Here is a 19,121-nt window from a genome sequence, read left to right as displayed (position 1 = left end):
ACGTGTGATGTAACCTTGGTCAAATTGTTGTCGTTGGGCTGGTTGGTGACTGGTGATGATATTTTTGAGGAAGGGATTTGATTTTTGCCTTTTTTGTAGTTATTTTTCTTATTTAGCTAGTAGCTGGGTTTTTTTGGGCGTGTTTGGTTTTTTTGATTGGGAGTATGGATTTTTCGCGGTGCTTTGGCGGTGGTCTGGGTGGGGTGGGGTGGGAAGAGGTTGGAAGAGGCTGGAAGAGGTTGGAAGAGGTTGGAAGAGGTTGGAAGAGGCTGATTAATTGAGTAAGGATCTTTCTTCCTTTATACTTCGTACAGTCCGCCGAGGAGGTCTTTGGGTTTGGAAGTTTTGTTCTCAGAGGTGGCTGTGCTTGAGAATGTTTGGCTTGAGTTGGGTTGGGTTGGCTGGCTACTTATCTGTATCCGAGGGTCATGCGTGACAAGTCGTGGATTTAACCGAAGTAAAGAAAGCCCCGCAGATGGGGAGACGGCGATCTAACCGAAGTAGATAACCGAAGTAGATAACTGAAGTAGATAACCGAAGCAGATAACCGAAGTAAATAACCGAAGTAAACAAAGCCGCAGATTATGAGCGACAAGTCGTGGACCTAACCGAAGTAAACATAGTCGCAGATTCTCCCCATCTCAAATCGAGCCTCCCCTCAGGATGCTGGATTTAATAGTGACGGATTGAGACGAGTCCTTTTAACAGTGATGGCTTTGTAGAAGACCGTATCAAGGATATTTTATCATTGTATTATATGATGACAACGGATTTTCTTTTTCATTGAAGGTGCTTATGCATTTATTCTGCCTGGCACTACAAGAAACAGCTCTTAGCTGCTCGCCGCCGAATCATCTTCATCTTAGTTCTCTCAAACTCCGCACCGTAACGGAACCACAACTCTGAGGCCGCAATTGCGCGATGCCGAGTCAAAGGTCACCCACCATATCCTACTTCCCAGCCCTGTCTACAGCCGAATCGAAAGAGAGAGAGAGCGAAAGAGAAAGAAAAAACGATCCCCGTAGTATCCGCTCACTCATCCAGTACAACATGCTCCTCATCGTCTGAGACCAAGTCCACAGTGACCTTCGTCTTGTACTTGGGCTTCTTGGGCTTCTCTCTGCGGCCTGTAGATAAGAGAGGCGAATCCTCCCGCTCTCTCTTGATCGATGCTGGGGCTAGATCGGCCTCGTTCTTCGCAATGTTCTCCTCTTCCTCCTCCTTGGTAGCAGGGTCGGGCTTGATTTCAGGGGATTCAGGGAGGATTGGTAGAGCGACCTTCAAGATATCAGTCGTTGTCACTCTTTTTTTCAAGAAGGGCGGGTGGATGGATAGTCGTTATACTTACAGCCGCCACTTTCTGCATGAATCGGGCGCTTGAGGTAGGATCTGGAATGTGCGAGGGACCGGCGGTGATGGAGCGGGATCGATTGGCCAGTGTAACACGATTCTCTTCTGGCGCGGGAGACGGAGTACGTGGGATGACATACATCGACTTGAGAGCCTCTATTCGATCCCATCAGTCATAAAAGTTCGGATCGCAGTGTACGGGATGACCAACCCATAGAGCGATACTTGAATCGGAAGATCACCAGCGGCATCTCAGATCCATCGAGGTAATCGGCCTCAACGGAAGAAGCTGTAAGCTCTTCGCGAAACGGAATACCGGCACCCAAGCTTGAAGAGATTAGCAAGCTTTGTATCAGTATACAATGGTGGTATATTACCTCATCGTATGTGTCTGAGCTCCTTTGACGAGGAGCTTTTCATGGAATATCTTGGGGGTGTTACTCGCAGTTCTGACAGGCGTCTGCTTGGCGGGGACCTTCTTCAGAGCACCTCGGCGTGAGACTACAACAGCAATTTCTCCGAGCTTGGAAACTGCCTTCTCTTCCTTGCTATTGATAGTCTTATCAAGTGCTAGAAGCTGTTAGCAAGCCGCTGATCATGCCATGATGGGCTCGATAGACTTACTGTACTCGACATTGTCAAAGTGCATAACCCTCAGCTCTTTAAGTCCGTCATCTGAGATGCCAAAAACACGATCCACGACCGACTCCCAGATGCCTCCGGACTCTTCAAACTTCTCTTTGCTCAAGAACTGTGTCAGTCGGCGGGAACCATTGATGTAAAGGCTGAACCCAATGTTAGGGCTGTTGAAATAGTACGGGTCCTTGACTCCCAACTTGATTTCGAAGGCCTTGCCGGTGACAGCTTCGATGTAATTGGTAACGGTGTAAAGTTGCCGGTAGACTACCACATGAGGCGTGGGGTGAACAACTTTATCGTTCTCGGTCGGAAACTCCTGGCAGGCTTCGCCGTTGACCAGAATCGCGACTTCGATTCCAGCAGCTCCCTCGAGGATAGCCATGGTGTATTTACCTGTGTGTAAGTGCACTTCAAATGGTCAGCGCGCTGGAAATATGCAAGGTAAGGAAGGTGTTCCCGCAGGATGGCCCACAGATATAGAGCGCAGTCAATACTTGTATCGCTTGGAGAAAATAAAAATGATGAGAGCGGGTACTTGCCAGTAATTGCGTTGACGATTAAAGGTTGAGGAAGACAGATGGCTGCGAAGAGAAGTGCGTTCTCTAGATCGAGAAAGTAATGATTGATTGTTATGGCAAAGAAAAGAAAAGAGCGTCGGTTGCTAAAGCCGAAATACTAGTCTAGCCAGAGATACCGCGCGTAATTAGGCAATTCTGGAATCAAGCACTCGGAAGACTTCACAGCTGACGAGATACTCTAGAATCAAACATGATTACAAATTAATTTTTCCAAAGGTTTAGATATTTTGCTATCGGCCGAAAGGTATTACTAGTTTAGGGTATTTATTGACCTGCTTCATTCAGGGCGACACTGCTACCGCCACGAAACTCACCTACTGGGAAGCTTTTTCCCATCATTGCCTTTCCAGAGAAGTTGGACATGTACCACTGATCAAGCAACATGTCCTAGTTTATATCAATACCTTCCAAATCGGTCATCACATCGTTCCCGAGGTTGCCAGACCCCATATCGACTTTCTCAGGCATTTCTACCTCAGCCCTCTTCTTTTTTATCGAGTTCCTCAGCAAGAACTTCGCTGTATTCACAGCCTCTCGCGCCATATTAAGTGCCAAGCGTTCTTGTAATATTTCCAAGAATTGCCAAAGCGCTTGCAACATTCGATAGACTGTCCGCTGTATCGGGGGCGAGCAACACGGAAACGTACTGAAACACCGTACATAGAACACTCCACCAGGACTTGCTTTCCTCGGCCAGTTTCAGAGCAGCTGGAATTGCGGTATTTCCGATTTCAACCAAGCTGGGCACGTCGGCCTTGTCGATACTGAGTCTCAGGAGCCGGTGATGCCTATACAGAGATACACAAAGATCAGCTATAGAGGTCGGCAGCAATGGGCAGAGGTGCGGTATGAGCTTTGGTTTTTCCAAAGTACCATGCAGATCTGGATATCTGCGAGATCCCTCGGTGCGAGCTCGCTGATGGCGTGCAGATCCACTCCAGGATCACTAACACCGTATCGTGGCACCTTGCAAGTAATGTTCGAAATGAAGACGCCTGAAAGACTATATTTATATGATAGCATCGTCTTATTCCGCCATGTCGTCCAAAAGTTTTCCTCGCTAACTCGCAGACTGCTGGGCCTCGAGCTGTACCGAGTGCAGCATCCGGCTCCGTGAGGGTGATTTTACACACTTCATGATGCAGGCAGGTAGCTTCGGACAACTTTGGCTTCAGGCAGCTCACCAGCCAGGCGACATGAGGCCGTATCGTGGGCCGAAGATGTAAGCTCCTCAGACTCCGGGCCGAGACATGATCGATGGTCGGCTGAAAGGTCGGGTCTTCGAGAATCCCTTTCGCATGCTGCACCAATTCCGCCTGCTTTGGGGGGCTCAGTGTAGCAGAGAAAAAGGAACCAAGAGCAGCAATATCTGCCATGATAGCTTCAAATACTGATGCAGCCCCGGCCTGCTCCCAGAAGTTCTTAGCGCTCGCCAGGAACTCTGCCTGATCCACCGCGACGAAAAGAGAGTGCACAGTCTGGAAATACGTGTCCGCATACCGCGTAACGCCCCCTTTCGAGATCAAATTTCGCAAGTCCGCATGAAAGCTCCCTTCTTCTGGCCGGATCCCGCAGTTATATGCAAACAAGTGGACTCTTAAAGGGTTGGGACTTTGTAAGTACAGACCTGTAATTCGCGGAAACGCAGTTACTGAATGTATACCTTGATACCGCCTCTTGATCGGGTCTAAGATTCCCAAATATTCAGGCGATACCACTATTGGGGGGACTTGCCTCGCAAAAGGAGCCCCTTTTCCGAACGCTGCTGCGGGTTCACCATCCGAGATATATTAATATTGATAGCGATAGGTAGAGCACATAGAGTATGGGTACTAGTTGTCGCATTTCCTTTTGCGTTGGCGGCATAGGAGACGGGCTTTCCGGGCATGCAGACGCTTCCGGGTGTTTATGTGTCTGGCGGTATAGTGGACATCGATATTTTGGCAGCGAAAAGTCACTGACGATCTTGATATTCTTTAATGCTATTTAATACAAGGCAAATATCAAGAAGAGTTAATCGCATTCTGAGATGACAAGATGTACTCCGTAGAATGAGTAGGTAATGTGTGAGAGCTTGGTTGACGTTTAAATAAGGATTGATGCATCAGTGCGGACCCACTCCAATCTTTCTAATCTCACTTTCAGATAAACAATTTCCATGGACTTTTGATTACCTGAGAAATCAAATAGATATCTGCGATTGGATAAGAGATGACGGCTTTACAGTTTCCAGGCTGTGAACAGCATTCTTAGAAAATGGATAAAGCTGATGAAAAGGAGCTATGTTTAAAAGATATCTGGTTTCTTCTTTCCCGTGGGCCGCAGCTTCAAAAACGCTGGCAGCTGAGTAGCAAATCCTAATCATGATTAAATTAAGAAATATTGAAGGCGTTGTGATCGCATATCGCAACTGAAAGACCAGTTGGAAAAAATTTCGATCCGGAAAATCGCGGAATGTTGTAGTAAAGTATAAGCGAGAACTCGCTCAGCGGGCCGAATAAACAAAATCTTCCGTTACAAATTATTGCAGAAAAAAAAATCTGAAAAATTTAGAAGTAAAAAAATTGTAAGGACGCCATACCTCCAACTTGCGTTGAAGCCAGGCTGGAAGTAGAAATCTACTAGCCAGACCCGATCATGTTTACAGTACGCCCGAGCGGATTTTCCCCAACCTACTTGCGGACCACCCATTCCAACAAGCGTAATCTGGATGTCATATAGAGTGCCAGGGCCAAGGCTACAGATGGCTAGTTATGGGATGAAAGCCTTGACGGGCTCCATCCCCAGAAAGATATTATAGTAAGGTGTAGGGCTGTCAGCGTCGAAGAGAAGGTGTTGGGAGAGAGTGGGACTTACCGGTGTTGTTTACCAGATATCAGACGGACTTACTTGAGTGACCGACGACTTATTTTAAGTAAATTTATTTGCAATATTACATATTCGCTTCAAGTTCTTCACCGGGTGCGGCCCGATATTACGCCCTGGATGAATTTCAATTAAAAGCGGACAGCCGGACGGCGGAGGCAGATTGAATGATCAATTCGCCTTTTCAATTCACCTTTCATGAACTGTGACGGAGATCAGAGCGCTGGTAGTCTACATTGGAGCGCTACTAGTCTATTTTTCGTTGTTGCCTAATTCACTTTCCTTATTTATGATACCGCGACTATTTTTCTCCCAGCCCTTCAACCACTCCTTCAAGTCCCAACCGCTTCTTCAACTACTCCTGCAGCTCCTACTACCGCAACCACACCTGCAATCACTTCTGCAACCATTCATTCAAACATTGCTTCGACAACCTCTCCGACGCCTCTCCGACAACTCTTCCATCAATCCTTCATACTTCAACCACCTCTTTCGGCAACCTCGACAACTCTTTCGATTACTCTCTCCGACAACTCCTTCGACAACTCCTCCGATATCCGCACGTGCAAGAGAATTGCCCATCATGCCATCAAATAAGGCCTTCCCATACGAATCAAGAGACAAATCTCAGCTATTAAGTGAATGCATATCGCGTGGCCTCAGTACGACCGGCGAGTCCCTTCATTTGATAAAGCGCCTGGTTGAAGATGACAAGACAAAGTATGACAACGAGAAGGCGGAGAAGGTAAGGGACGGAATGGTTTTCAATCAAGTCACCGACCCGACTGGGGAGATGGAAATTGAGCAAGTTAAGGAAGACACCAAGCACGAGTCCCGGTGTATAACCTCTGTATGCAAAGCCGATCTCGATGCGCTGGAAAAGGAAAGCGAGCGCATCAAGCGTAGGATCATGAAGCAAACCACTGCGATGAAAACCAAACTCGATTCTGTACTTGAAGCAGAGATGGGTACCCTTGCTATAATTTCGATGAGAATCAGCCACCGAGAGGAGAATGCGCGCAAAGCAGCGGCCACAGCTTTGGCTAGAGCCAAAAAGGACGAGGAGGCCCGCAATGCAGTCTTTACAGCTGCGAAGGACCAGGGAGTTGATATGCCAGAGTATGAAACCAGGTGAGCTCTCTACGAACGCCAATCAATGATATAACGGTTCGCGACGTGTGCTGATGATAATAAACCAGTCTCTCTGGAAGCAACATCGCAAAGGAAGAGGGATCAGTGGCCGAGCCAACTGTTCTCACGGCGAGCGACGAGGAGGGCAACGAGATGGAGGCGCTCGAAAAGGTACCATAATCTCATTCCTCAGCGGCGCCGGCAGACTTGATCACTGAACTGACACTACGCAGAGTAAGCGACCTGGCTTGGATACCACCAAGAGTGCTCCCAAGAAACCCCGCCTCGATCAGCAACCATCAGCCACAGTTGCAGTGGAGAAGAAGTTCACCATCGAAGAGCTTAAGGAGCCCCTTGAGAAGTGCTTGAAAAGATTCGATCGAAGTTTCGTCAAGGTTGAAAGCTGGGGCAACAACAAGAGTCTTGAGATGCTTGAGGCCATCGCGGGCTGGGCCGAGGTATACAAGCCAGACGCCGTGCGCTGCGATGGTCGAGCATACTTTGTCATCTTCGACTTTCTCCTGGATGAAAATCTCAGAGACCCTCACAACAGCTCGCCGCGCGACTCGTGCTTTCTGCTCCTTGGGGGCTTCACTAAACGAAAAGATGGAGTCTTCGGACAGGTCGACGTCGTCTCAAGCGTTTATCATGGGAAAAGCGCGGGTGATTGCTACACGCGTACTGCTTTCCAGCTTGTGGATAGGGATCTTCAACATGGTGGATTGTAATCCCGAACTTCTTGAAGCCTCTCATTGGGCGGCGTTGTGGCCTGTTCTCTCTGGATGGAAGGGTGTGCTCGGGAAGGATGATCGCTCGCGCTCACTTTCTGTACTTCTCTCGTACCTGTTTCTCTTTTCTTGTCCTTGCCCTTTTCTCTTTCCACGTCCGCTTTTGTAATTCCTGCGGCCGGTACCCAGGCCGAGATTTCTCATCATGGGCCCAGGGCGCGAGAATTTCCAAACTGTACAATTCGTTAGATAGCGAGGGCGGATGTCGAGATAGAGACACTAATGGAGCACTGTGAAGATTGTACATTAAATTTGCAGCAAAAACATGCACTCGATGTGAAGATCAGCTCTGGCTTTGTGCACTGTATCTTCTCAAGATTTCCAATTCAAGTGACATGACTATTACACACCGTCACCTGTGATCGAAGTCAATCTACGAGTTCGACTGCAACCTTCAATAACTATATGATGCAACCTCTAATTTCTAGAAAATACACCTCTTTGCTGCGGTATTTCTTGGCTCGTTCGAGCCAGTCAAGAGCTCGACAGCGCACAGCATAACTTCTCAAATTAAAACAAAACAGGGTCGAGCCAATTACCCAACTTTCAAAACTTAGATTCAGCGATTTTTTTTGTTTATCTTAGTGTGGTATATATATATATATATATATATTTCCTTTTCGAACTTCCAATCCAAATAGGCCCGCCCTTACCCAATTCTCACCGCTCGGCTACTATTTGGGAGGCCCCTTTTCCCCCCATAGTCCTTAGGAACTCTTGCCCCAAGATTGGCCCTTATCCCCCTCTATTAGCCGTTTTTATCTTTTGATCTTCATTATTGATTCAGCACCGCGTCTTTCAAATTGAGGACTCTTGTCTGGTAATGTTCCTCCTTAATTGACATCGTAAAATAGCCTTAAGGGTTGGAATTATTATCAAAATGAGATTGAAAGCAACGTCTGAGAATACACTCGCTACTTAGCGGGAACTAAAGACGGGCTAGGGAGCATAGTATACAACCTGTTTCTACTCTAAACTTCCGGGGTTTCTCCAATCCTTTACTGTTGTTTACAACTAAGCGATTTCTCAATCCAGTGACGTCCCAAAGAATTCAATTCCAGGTACCAATCGAATTTCCGTCCATACATCTCCGCAAACACCTCAAGTCCCAGGAATAAAAACCCTTTCCCATCCCTTTCCTTATCCTCCTATCCAGTAACTGACTTCCCCCAAACACCACGCTCACACACACCCCCAGGCCAGCCAGCCCCAAACCCATGTACCACGCGCCCCGATACCCTCTCAACAACGCTTCGTCCCCTTCCCCCGTGCCAACCCTGCTCTCCACCGTCCCCGCGAACCCCAAGCCGATGCTCACCGAGTAGTTGACAACCGTGTTCACCAGACTCGCCGCCACACCCTGCTGCCCGCGCGGCATGCGATCACTCAGCAGGATCGTCGCCGCAGGGAAGGACATGTCCATGCCCCACGGCATGACCACCACAGCCACGAACGTCTGCGCCCAGTAGCTCTGGCCCACGGGCGCGGTCGCCAGCAGCACCGTCCCGAGTGCAAAGGCCAGCATCGCCACGACCATCACCGCCCCCGGCCCGCAGCGGTGCAGGACGCGACCCGTCGTGAGCGCCGCCGCCAGGCCGGACACCGTGGTGGGCGCCACCATGGCGGAAGCCAGCAGCGGCGAGGCGTGGCGCAGCCGCTGCAGGAACTGCCACAGGTAGAAGATCCAGATGCCGAAGCTGGCCCACCCGGCGGCCATGCACGCCAGCACGAAGGCCGTGTCCTTCGTGAGCGCCGCCCGCGGCAGCAGCGGGTGTGCGGCCCGGCGCTCCACGCACGCGAAGAGCGCGAGGAAGGCGAAGCCGGCGAGGAGGAGCCCGTAGGTGTAGGGCGTCGTCCAGCCCGCCACGGGCCCCTGGTTCCAGGCGAAGTTGATCAGGACCAGGGCCGCCACGCCCGTGATGCACCCGTAGCCGTCCACGCGCGCAAACGCTGACGTCGTCGTGCTGCCGCTGCCCCCACGGTTCCCTCCATCATCGTCTGGGCTCGCGGGGACGGGCATCGGTGGGATGGCGACGAGGCCTGCGATGGCCATGCCGAAGCAGCAGAGGCCCATGGTCCAGTACGCCCACGGCCACCAGGCTCGCTGGGCAAACAGGCTCGCGAACACGGCGCCGAGCACGAATCCGGACGGAGCGGTCGCGCCGAAGATGGCGAAGATCATTTCCTTGCGCCGGCCGGGTGCGTATGTGCGGCCGAGGATGGCCAGGGCGTTCGGGAGCAGGAAGGCAGGGCCGATGCCCTGCATAGCGCGGCAGACGTCGAAGAAGATCGCTGGGGAGGAGGAGCGGGGGATGTAGACGGTGAAGCCCGCGAGCAGGGACCAGACGCCGTACCAGACGAAGCCGGCGGTGAAGAGACGCTTGTGCCCGTAGAGGTCGCCCAGCCGGCCGGCGATCAGGATGAACGTCCCGACGGTGAGCGAGTACGCGGCGGGGAACCAGGAGAGCTGCCCGGGGCTGGTCTCCCCGAAAGAGGCGCCGATGATGTGCAGAGGGGCGATGGCCTGGCCGAGCGAGGCTTGCGTAAAGAGCTGCGCGGTGCAGAGGACGCCGACGAACGCAATCTCTCTGGACAGGGAGACGGGCTTCTCGACGTCGCTCTGTGCCGGGTAGAGGAAGGACGCGGGCCGAGTACTGCGGCGGCTGCGTGTCTCCTCCTCCACGTTCTCCGAACCAGAATAAGGCGAGTCGGCGAACGTGGTGGCGTCTGGCTCCCCGTCACCTCCCCCTTCCTTCTCGCTACCCTTCTCAGTATCGATGCCGCTCGCCGCACTCGGCGGATAAGACGACGGCACGATCGTCGAAGTCGACGGCCAACCGGACGGCACAATCGCATCTCTGCCCTTCCCATTCCCATTCCCATTCCCATTCCCTCTCCCATGGTCCATCCTGCCCCCACCTTCTTCTTTTTCTTCTCCTTCTTCTTCTTCACTCCCTCTCCTACAATATCCAAATGTAAACAAACTAAACACCCGAAGCGAGAAAAAGCGGGGGGAAAGGGGGGAACCGTAAGCGAAAATTCTCTTGAGAAATAGTGTATCTATTTATCACGTGCACCCTCACAAATCACTCACATTGCACAGCGACAACCTCACATCCGCGGCACCAAGCCAGCTCTAAATACATGTATTCTGCATCCCACCTCCACCAACCCACCTTTACAAATCGAATCCCCACACCACCATCATCATCATCATCATCATCATCATCATCATCATCATCATCAAGGGAGCGTTCCCTCCTCCGTAAACGAAGGGGAATCCGAAGGAGATTGGCTGCGCCAGCTGCAAGGGATGTACCAAAAAGGCAGCCGCAACGACTATCACCGCGCCCGGCCCGCAGCGGTGCAGGACGCGGCCCGTCGGGAGAGAGAGAGAGCTGCAGAGTCGGCCAGCCCATATACCGTCGGAATACCTAGCTCCGAGATAATCACGGTGGGGGAGTAAGTAAAGATACAGAAGTGATTGCGAGGAGACTGAACTTCATCTTGTCAAGCATCGTGGAGTGTACTGTTATTACTTGAGCAAGTATGAGGTCGAGAAATATACATATCTAGGTGATCTGAGGGTACGTACTGCTTTATATTAATACTTTGTACACCGTAGAGAGATGATCGGAAGTATAATTTTGCAAGGGCTCTTATCAAGGATTGAATCAATCAACATTTATGAATTCAGAAACCTGCCTTTCATTCTAAGAGGAGGTTGGGGGGTGGGGGTGGGGGGGGGGGGGGGGGGGGGGGGGAGGGGGAGGAGAAGAGAATGACAATAGAGAAAATCTACTCTATTCTACTTAGGGCTCCCCCCCCTCCCCCCCGCTTGCTATTCTATAATGCTATACTATGCCATGTTATGCCCCTCAGTCGAGCCAACCAGAGATTCTAACTTCAAGTACGTACCGACTGTATATATATATAAACATCGACCTCCCTCCCTCTTTCTCAAGTTTCTCAAGCGACGAACGACTTACCCTTACCAAAAAGAAAAAAAAGGCAAAAGAGACTGAAAAAGAAGACTCCATTCGCTGGTATATGCCCCCTTCCCGCAAACGGGTTCCCAAAAAACTCCCCTGCTAATCCGCCTACTTTTTATATTCCTTTTGTTTCCAATCCTCCTCCTCGCCCTACCTCACCCTCACACTTTCTTGTCATCCGACTCCTCCCGCTCGAGGCCGAGGCCTTTGACTCCCGTGATCACCTCGGCGTCGACATCTCGCTGCGAGACTTCACGTCGGAGCTCAGCTGGGGACTCGGATACCGAAGGTAAGGCGCTAGAATTCTGTGCCGCCGTCTTGGCGTCTCCGGTATCATCCTCAAAACCGACACCATCAGCTGCTTCCAGTGCGCTATTTGTCATTGCATCGTCCTCATCTCCTGAGCCAGACAAAATGCTCTCGTCAAGACCATTCTCGTCATGATCATCGTCAAAGGAGTCTCGCGACATGTACGAGTCCCCCAAATCATCATTGCCCTCCTCTTCATCGTCGTCTTCTTCTTCCTCTTCTTCGGAGATATTATCGGCATTGTTGCCGTCTTTCTCGTCGCTTTCCGAGTCGCTGAATTCATCAATGTCGAGGACCGGTTCGCGCCAGTAGGTAAAATCGGTATACTCCTCGCCGCCACCTTTGACGAGCGTGCTCACAGGTGGGAAGTAGTGGTCGACGACCTCGCGCATGTTGATGTAGCTGTATCTTAGCTTATTCAAGTTTACTAGATCCAGTGACACCTCGGCATAGCTGTTGATGGTGAAAATACGGTTGCTGGGGATGCTGACCGATCGATACGACAGCGCATCCGTAAGCCTGTTTCCGAATCCAGCACAGAACGGCGTGCGGTCCGGACCAAACAGATTCTTGATATCTCGTAGACAAGCCATCTTGAAGACTTCCGGCTTTCGAATGTACAATTCTCTTCTCAGTGCAGCAACGGTCCGATCCGGGCTCATTAGTGTTGGTCCTCTCGGCAGTCGATAACCCTCTTGGGCCACACCGTTGAGGTAAGCTCTTGTCGTGTCGGCTAGACCAACAGAGCGTGATGTCAGGTACATGATGTTGTACCCATTATTGACAATGTCGGTGTAGAGCTTCGCGACTCCGATGTGTGTCCAATCACGACCGACATAGTTCAGCACGTGGCCGAGGGCATCCGATTTTGTGATTGTCCCGTCGATGTCAGAGATCACAATAGGGACATCGTGGCGCCAGAGGTACATGTACGCTTGGCAAGTTGCTCGGTTGACAGTGAAGCTCATCGGATTCGGCCCGGGCTTGAGGTTGAGGGTTTTGAGTTGGTCGCTGGTCAGCCGCAGTGTCTTGGCATAATTTCGGTTGGGATCACCGGCAGCTCCAGGAGGGGTCTTCGGAGGGGTTTGGAAGCCCAGATCTGATCCAGTTCGGTGACGAGATGAAATGGCGGGCATGGCCCTCTCGCTTTCTGCATCGCTGTGATATCCGGGGTCGGATACGGCATCGTTCGGAATGCCTGCCATTGCGGCTCGTTGACTTGCTGCCTCCTTGGCTTCCTCACTGCTATAAATCCATAGGTTGCCGTGCTCATCAGCTCCTATCAAAGCCCCAATATCATAGTTTCCTTCTAATTCTTCAGACAATATCTTCCTCGCAATCACTTCTGCCCGGAGCGCATCGTCATCGGAACTCTTGTACCCCGTCATGTCCAGCATCAGATCTCCCGTATCTGTAACCTGGCTGGGAATGTTGGATGCTGAGAGCCTCTCTGACAGTGCAACAGCGCGCTGGATCGCTTCTTTGGTAGGGAGAGGTGGGGGGCTGTAGGATCGGTCAGTCCCGTCGAGGAGACCTGGCGTAAGGGACCGCGTCTGCCGTTCTCGTTCTGCTGCGTCCTCGCCATTTTTCCGTGCAGAGGATGGGAGGACTTCATCCGTATTTGAGCGACCACTCATAACTCCAGCCCAGTCTCCTGAGAGGGGCCGGCCATGAGAAAAGTCCGGAGAGTCAGAATGAGGGGTTGAGGCATCTTCAACCAGAAGTCAGCATAGCTTAGTACGAACATGAAGAGCCTTACTCAGATTGCTTGTTCTCCTGGATACAGAGCTTGAAAGGACAGCGACGCCGGGTCTCGTCACACTCGCGGATCTTTGCTTCCCAGTCGTAGTGTCTAGGTCCAGGAAATCCGGCTCGCTCAGATGCGAAACACTCGTGCTATCCGGAGGCAAGGGCGGGCTCGAAGCCGGGGAGACCAGCGGCGAGGTCTGCATCGCCTCTGGGATAGTATCGCTGGTCTCGAAGACGAAGAAGGCTTCTCCCCCCTCGCCCAGCTTCATGGCATAATCCTGCTTGACGCCATGCACCTGGAACTCGACCTTCTTCTCGTAGGGCCTCAGCAGCGAGAACTTGCCGAAGCGGACGTGGAAGGGCGAGCATGCCAGTGTGCCATCCTCCTGTTCCACCACGATCACGTCGATGGCGCCGCTAAGGGTTGCGGGGTTGATCGAGTTCCATGTTTTCGAGACGGAACCACTGATGCTTCGGACGTACTGCATTGCAGGTCAAGCGGGAGTCGGAGAGGGTATTCTCAGGAGTCGGATAGTATTCGGGGCCAGGACTGAAGGTGGGTTGGTGGATGGCGGATGGGTCAGGGTGTAGGTCTCTAGACGAAGAAGGGCGACGGTGAAGGGCAGGAGGTTTCTTCTTTTTCTTCTTTTTTTTTTCTTTTTTTTCTTTGGATTATGCGTAAGCTTGCCGTGGTTGGTACGGGAGGGGAGGGGAGGATCTTTGAAGCGGTTGTTTGAGGATCTTCGATTATATGGGAGCTGATGCCTGGTACGGAGGGTATGGAAGCTGGAAAGGAATGTCGAGATACATCTGATCTGGCTTGTCCGTGAATCTCTCCTCTCGTCGCGGGTTGACTTGCCTCGACTCGTATTCGGGGGGATGGGGATGGAGATGTGGATATGGGATCTGGGATATGGGATGTGGGATGTGGGATGTGGGATGTGGATGTACCGGTAGAAGAGCTTCCTGACGCAGCTGACGGTCGGCAGCCCGTGCTATTGTGACGGATTAAACGGGGGTCCCTGCGATCGCCAGTCACAAGTCACATTTAAGTACTTTGCCGAGGTCAGGGAGGAAGCAGTATATACGTATATACGTATCTACGTATCTACGTATATGTGTATATATGTATATAGATATATATGTATGTATGTATATATAGGTATTTCTTCATTTCCTTTCGAAATGATGGGATTCTGACCAGATACGTAGTATGTACGTCGATGGAAGCTGCAGGATACCGGTACCTATCGAGGATCGAATAGCTTTCCCAATCTCAAATGATGCAGCGCCGGGAACTACAGATAGATCGTTAGTAGCTAGTCAGTCGTCAGTACCTAGTGAGCTACTTACTCATGTACTACTTTCTACTAAGGATTCATGATCTCGATGCAATGCCACTACGCAGGAACCCCTAATCCCTTCCGTATCGACGTTAATCAAGACCGGACTCGCGCTTGCCCGGGTACTTCCTTACTGTTCAGATAGCCGCGCGCATGAGCCACAGCAGCAACAACAACAAAAACAACAACAATGACAACAACAACGTCCTTTGCATTCGATCGATGACTTGCCACCATTCTGCATCCGATCCGTCTGCAACATGGACCCGAACCCGGACCCGGACCCGGACCCGAACCCGAACCCGAGCCTGAACCTGGACCTGGACCTGGACCAAGAGTCCCTTGGCGGCTATGCAGAAATGCCTAATCGGCCTCAGGATCAAAATGCCAGGACCTCGCGAGAACTTCCACCACGGGAGGAGGAGACGATGGAATCATCCAATTTAGATCCCGAGTTCTATTCTACCTCCACCACCTTCACCACCACCACGCTTGACCCCTATGAGCTCGTCCTCTACCCCATCGGTATCCTCGTCACCCTTTTCATCTCGGTGCTGGCCATCTTCTGGACCCTCGAGCCGCCTGCATATCATCTCTTTCTCGAGATCGTAGCCCAGTATCAGTATCAGTACCAGTCCCAATACCCCCGCCAACCCTGGATGAATGCGACCACCTTCTACTCTGGTCTGATCGATTGGCTTTTTGGCCATGAATATTGGATCATGTTGATCGTTCAGTCCTCCGCGACGGCCTCTGCCTTTCTCTGGTCCGTGGCGCGCACTTCTTCACTACACACACTGGTCGGCGGATAGGGCGCCTTTTCTAACGCTGCGTAGGCTGATCTTCCGCGCCTACAAGACTCTGCGGACACCCGCAGCTCGCCTGATCGAAACGCTCGGCGTCGATGTTCCAGAAGCTCCCGAAGTCACGCTCGCCGGCCTCAAGTCGAATGCGTGTACGCTACAATGGACGAAACCGAGGCCTGGATCGCAGGTAGCGAAGTACTTGATCCAGGTTAACGGAGTCAACAGTAAGTCGTGCAGGCGGGCATGGGCAGGGCACACGGTCTGACAAGATGATGCAGTTGGCGAGTCATCCAAGAACGATCTACCCGCGATTGAGGTGACCGGGCTCAAGCCTGGTCACTTCTACAATATCCGAGTTATCGCCTGCGGGATGAACAACTTCCAGTCGGGGAGCAGGGTCTTGCGAATCAGTACCCTCACAAAAGGGGGACAGCCGTACCAGGGAAACGCGCCACCGCCGTCAAGCCAGGATGGCGACGACGACGATAGTGACAGTAATGATGACTCGCAACCCAGTCGAGGCCCGGTCGTCGAGATTCAGGCCGCCAGCCTGCCGGAGTCCGCGCCGGTGATAACGCGGGAGCACAGTGGTGGGCATGCAGGAGGTGGAAGCCAAGCTGGGCAAAGGAGAAATACTGGAGGCAGGAAAAACTCTCCGTCAACTGCTGCAGGGGCGGAACAGGCGGCGCGAGATCTTGCGACTGCGAACCAGCCCATAGAGAGTATGCAGCAGTTGACCGAGAAATTTGAGACTATCCGCAAGGAGACAGACCTGACTGTGTTAATGATTGCCCACGAGCGGGAGGAATTCGATGAGAAATATGCCGAGTTGGAGAGAGAGAGGGATTCAAAGAAGCAAGCATTGCAAGAACGAGATAGAGCGAGTAAAGCCCTAAAAGCGGAAGTCGACAATAGTGACCGGCTGAACAGGGTGGCCCAGAATAGAAAGGCCCAGCATGAGAAGAAGTTGAGGGACGAAAAGACCAAGATGGAGAAGATGCTTGGTGATATGGCGCGATGGAAGCAGGAGATTGAAAATATGAAAAAAGAAAAGGAATCCTGGAAAGACGCGAAGAGGGAGCTTGGGAAAAAGAAAGAGGCCAAGGTTGCCGACATCAAGGAAAAGATTGCAGAGCAGCAACTGGTCCTCGACGCTGTAGAGAAGCACATCCAATCCCGGGGACTCCAAATTGTTGAACTTGAAGCCGAGCGCAGGACACTACCGGGCTCGGAAGACGACGAACACTCACTGTCGCAAGAAGCCGCTGACAAGCGAGAAGAAATGGAGTGGCAGGCAAGGGAAAGACAGCTGGTGGCGGTCTTGAACAGCAAATCTCAGCAGCTGAGAGAGATTGAAATAATGACTTCTCAACAACAAGCGGTTCTCGCTAACCTTAGAACATCTTTTGAGATGCTTCAAGTCAACTCAATGGGCGTCAATTTCGAGCCGAATAGTGCTGGCAAAGCCATAGCTCGCAGGACCCAGACTCACGGAGGTCGGACAAGCACCCTCTCTTCTTCTGTCGCTGTATACCCTTTGCTGAACACGGCATTCCCTATCATGCATACTTATAAACACCTCGCGACCGCCGCCTCGCCCAACTACGCTCCTGGGCCATTCTTCTTGACGCACAACGACACTGGTCTGGTCATCGAGGCAGACCATATGAGTGGAATGAGCGAAGAAGAAAGGCGGATGCTCACTGCTGATGCCCCTCTGAGTCCTGGTGCCCATTCATTTCTTCCGTCGAACTTGATTAACGATGATGCTGATGACGACGACCCATTATTTCGCAACATTGGTGCAAGTCTCGATACAGATCCTCAATCACCACATTCTTCCAGCCCATCTCCAAGCTTGTTTGCCAGCCCTCTGAACTCCTCGCAGAACCTTCCACAATACGGTGTACCTATAAATGGTTACCCTTCAGGCGACGACATGCGGTCGATGAGCACAGCACAGGCTGGCTTTGCTATCATTCCTGAGCCTGCAGCTCACAAGAGCCTCAAAGACTTGTTCAGAACCAGAGGGAAGACGGTGGGAGATAGCCCAGCTCTCGGATCTTTGAAACAGGGCCAAAGCCAGTCTGTCCCACGATCTACCGAGGAACCAGAATCAATGGCAACCAAGCAACGTCGAATCAGCTTCTCGACGGGCTGGCCAAGCTTTTTCAAGGGTGCACCTGCCTCGGACTCCTCTGCGCAAGGAAATGCACCCGTGCCTGCTCGTAATCCAAGTGCAAGGACGCGTCGTGGATTCAATGTCTTTAGTTCGAGCATGGATGAGCCCAGCGTCCGCTCTGAAAGGGATCCCGGTAGCCCTCGTCCAACTTCAATCGCCTCTTCGGATCTCCCTCGGCCTTCTACGGACAGCGCGCCGTTTGGCTGGGGTCCTGCACCGGACAGTCTCCTCCCCAATAGAACCAGCCCTTTAGCCACAAATTGGTCGGTACACGCCACTCAGACATGGCCTTCAATCGCTTCCCGACGACCAAGCTTCCAACACGGTTCTTCGTCTGCACTGAACACCGGCATAGCTAGTGACGATGATGAATTTCTGCCCTCTTCAGACTCCTTAGCTGGCCAAGCTAGTCCATCACCTGTGGGCGTGATTGGCACTCGTTCTGTTTCGTCCCATATATCAACTACCCCAAAGCTGAACCCTGCAGCTCCAGTTTTCAAAGGTTTTAGCTTTGACTTTGGCCGCACCTCCAGGTCCGACAAGGACAAAGGGAAGAATAAGATCCCGGCTCTTGACCCCCTTCAATCTCCTGACAACTTTCTTATTGATTCGAATAATGTATCCTCACCTTCTGCCTCGAGAAAGTCTCGCGATACCCACTCCATCCATACGCAGAACAGCATGGCCGAGTCCCACGAGGATTTGGACCTGACCGTAAGCAACGGCACATCTGACATGAACACTCCATCGGGCGCCAGTACCAAAGAGAAGGAGACTATCATGCGGTCATTACTACGCAAAGGCAGCGCCAGCAAATTCACTATCTCCTTGCGCGGAAAAGAAAACGGTCTGTTCAGCGGCAAGAAAGCCTTGAGCAGCACCCCTAGCTCTGCCAGTGGCCACGGCGACCACCAAGGCAACAGCTTTGACGAGTTTGGCGAGGATGTCGGGCCGGGGCGAAGCGCGGATGGCGTGATGAGCAGCCCGATGCTGGGGTCTGGCGAGCCGAAGGCGAAAGACAAGGAGGGTGGGAGCGGGACGCCGAAGGAGGGTCGGATGAACCTCAACTGGGGACGGCTCGGGTTCAAGAAGGGCAAGGTACGGGGGAGCGAAGACACGGAGAAGAGCGAGGCCGAGGTGGCGGGGGACGAGGCATAGGCGTAGACGTAGACGTAGATAGTCCTAGGCGTCCGTACGCACATGGCAGAATCCATGATTAGAGAATGGTATCATCTATCATCTATTTTTAATCAATTCAACTCCTTTTCTAGGTGCAGTTTTTATCGATTTGATTGATTATTTCTATTCTGTTTGGGGATATGCCATCTCTCGAACGATCATAATCAAAATCATAATAATAATAATAATAAGGATGAGGATGTGCTATCT

The 19,121-nt window shown here is 51.7% G+C and overlaps 5 protein-coding genes across 5 annotated transcripts; 2 read left to right on the top strand and 3 right to left on the bottom strand.

The window, feature by feature from the left end:
* Positions 1 to 1,032: 1,032 nt before the first annotated feature.
* On the bottom strand, positions 1,033 to 2,371 carry L3040_007462 (uncharacterized protein; the record flags this gene model as incomplete). Its single annotated transcript, XM_007291333.1, has 5 exons — positions 1,033 to 1,278; positions 1,349 to 1,506; positions 1,562 to 1,677; positions 1,728 to 1,920; positions 1,975 to 2,371. The coding sequence occupies 5 exons, from the start codon at positions 2,369 to 2,371 to the stop codon at positions 1,033 to 1,035; spliced, it is 1,110 nt and encodes a 369-aa protein (XP_007291395.1).
* Positions 2,372 to 6,015: 3,644 nt separating this feature from the next.
* L3040_007461 (uncharacterized protein) lies at positions 6,016 to 7,291 on the top strand (the record flags this gene model as incomplete). Its single annotated transcript, XM_007291335.1, has 3 exons — positions 6,016 to 6,563; positions 6,632 to 6,734; positions 6,797 to 7,291. The coding sequence occupies 3 exons, from the start codon at positions 6,016 to 6,018 to the stop codon at positions 7,289 to 7,291; spliced, it is 1,146 nt and encodes a 381-aa protein (XP_007291397.1).
* Positions 7,292 to 8,402: 1,111 nt separating this feature from the next.
* L3040_007460 (uncharacterized protein) lies at positions 8,403 to 10,259 on the bottom strand (the record flags this gene model as incomplete). Its single annotated transcript, XM_007291336.2, has 1 exon — positions 8,403 to 10,259. One exon carries the CDS (start codon positions 10,257 to 10,259, stop codon positions 8,403 to 8,405), a length of 1,857 nt encoding a protein of 618 aa, XP_007291398.2.
* A 1,245-nt stretch (positions 10,260 to 11,504) lies between these two features.
* Positions 11,505 to 14,758, bottom strand: L3040_007459 (uncharacterized protein; the record flags this gene model as incomplete). Its single annotated transcript, XM_007291337.2, has 5 exons — positions 11,505 to 13,363; positions 13,412 to 13,883; positions 14,353 to 14,396; positions 14,649 to 14,699; positions 14,755 to 14,758. 5 exons carry the CDS (start codon positions 14,756 to 14,758, stop codon positions 11,505 to 11,507), a joined length of 2,430 nt encoding a protein of 809 aa, XP_007291399.2.
* A 246-nt stretch (positions 14,759 to 15,004) lies between these two features.
* On the top strand, positions 15,005 to 18,890 carry L3040_007458 (uncharacterized protein; the record flags this gene model as incomplete). The annotated part of the gene is made up of 3 exons (XM_066154872.1): positions 15,005 to 15,510; positions 15,581 to 15,774; positions 15,829 to 18,890. 3 exons carry the CDS (start codon positions 15,005 to 15,007, stop codon positions 18,888 to 18,890), a joined length of 3,762 nt encoding a protein of 1,253 aa, XP_066010760.1.
* Between the last annotated feature and the right edge of the window lie 231 nt (positions 18,891 to 19,121).

The sequence above is a fragment of the Drepanopeziza brunnea genome, assembly GCF_022702325.1.
Source record: "Drepanopeziza brunnea f. sp. 'multigermtubi' strain 214-2 chromosome Unknown ctg13, whole genome shotgun sequence".
Classification (NCBI taxonomy): Eukaryota; Fungi; Ascomycota; class Leotiomycetes; order Helotiales; family Drepanopezizaceae; genus Drepanopeziza; species Drepanopeziza brunnea.
This window is presented reverse-complemented; position numbering and strand designations above follow the sequence as displayed.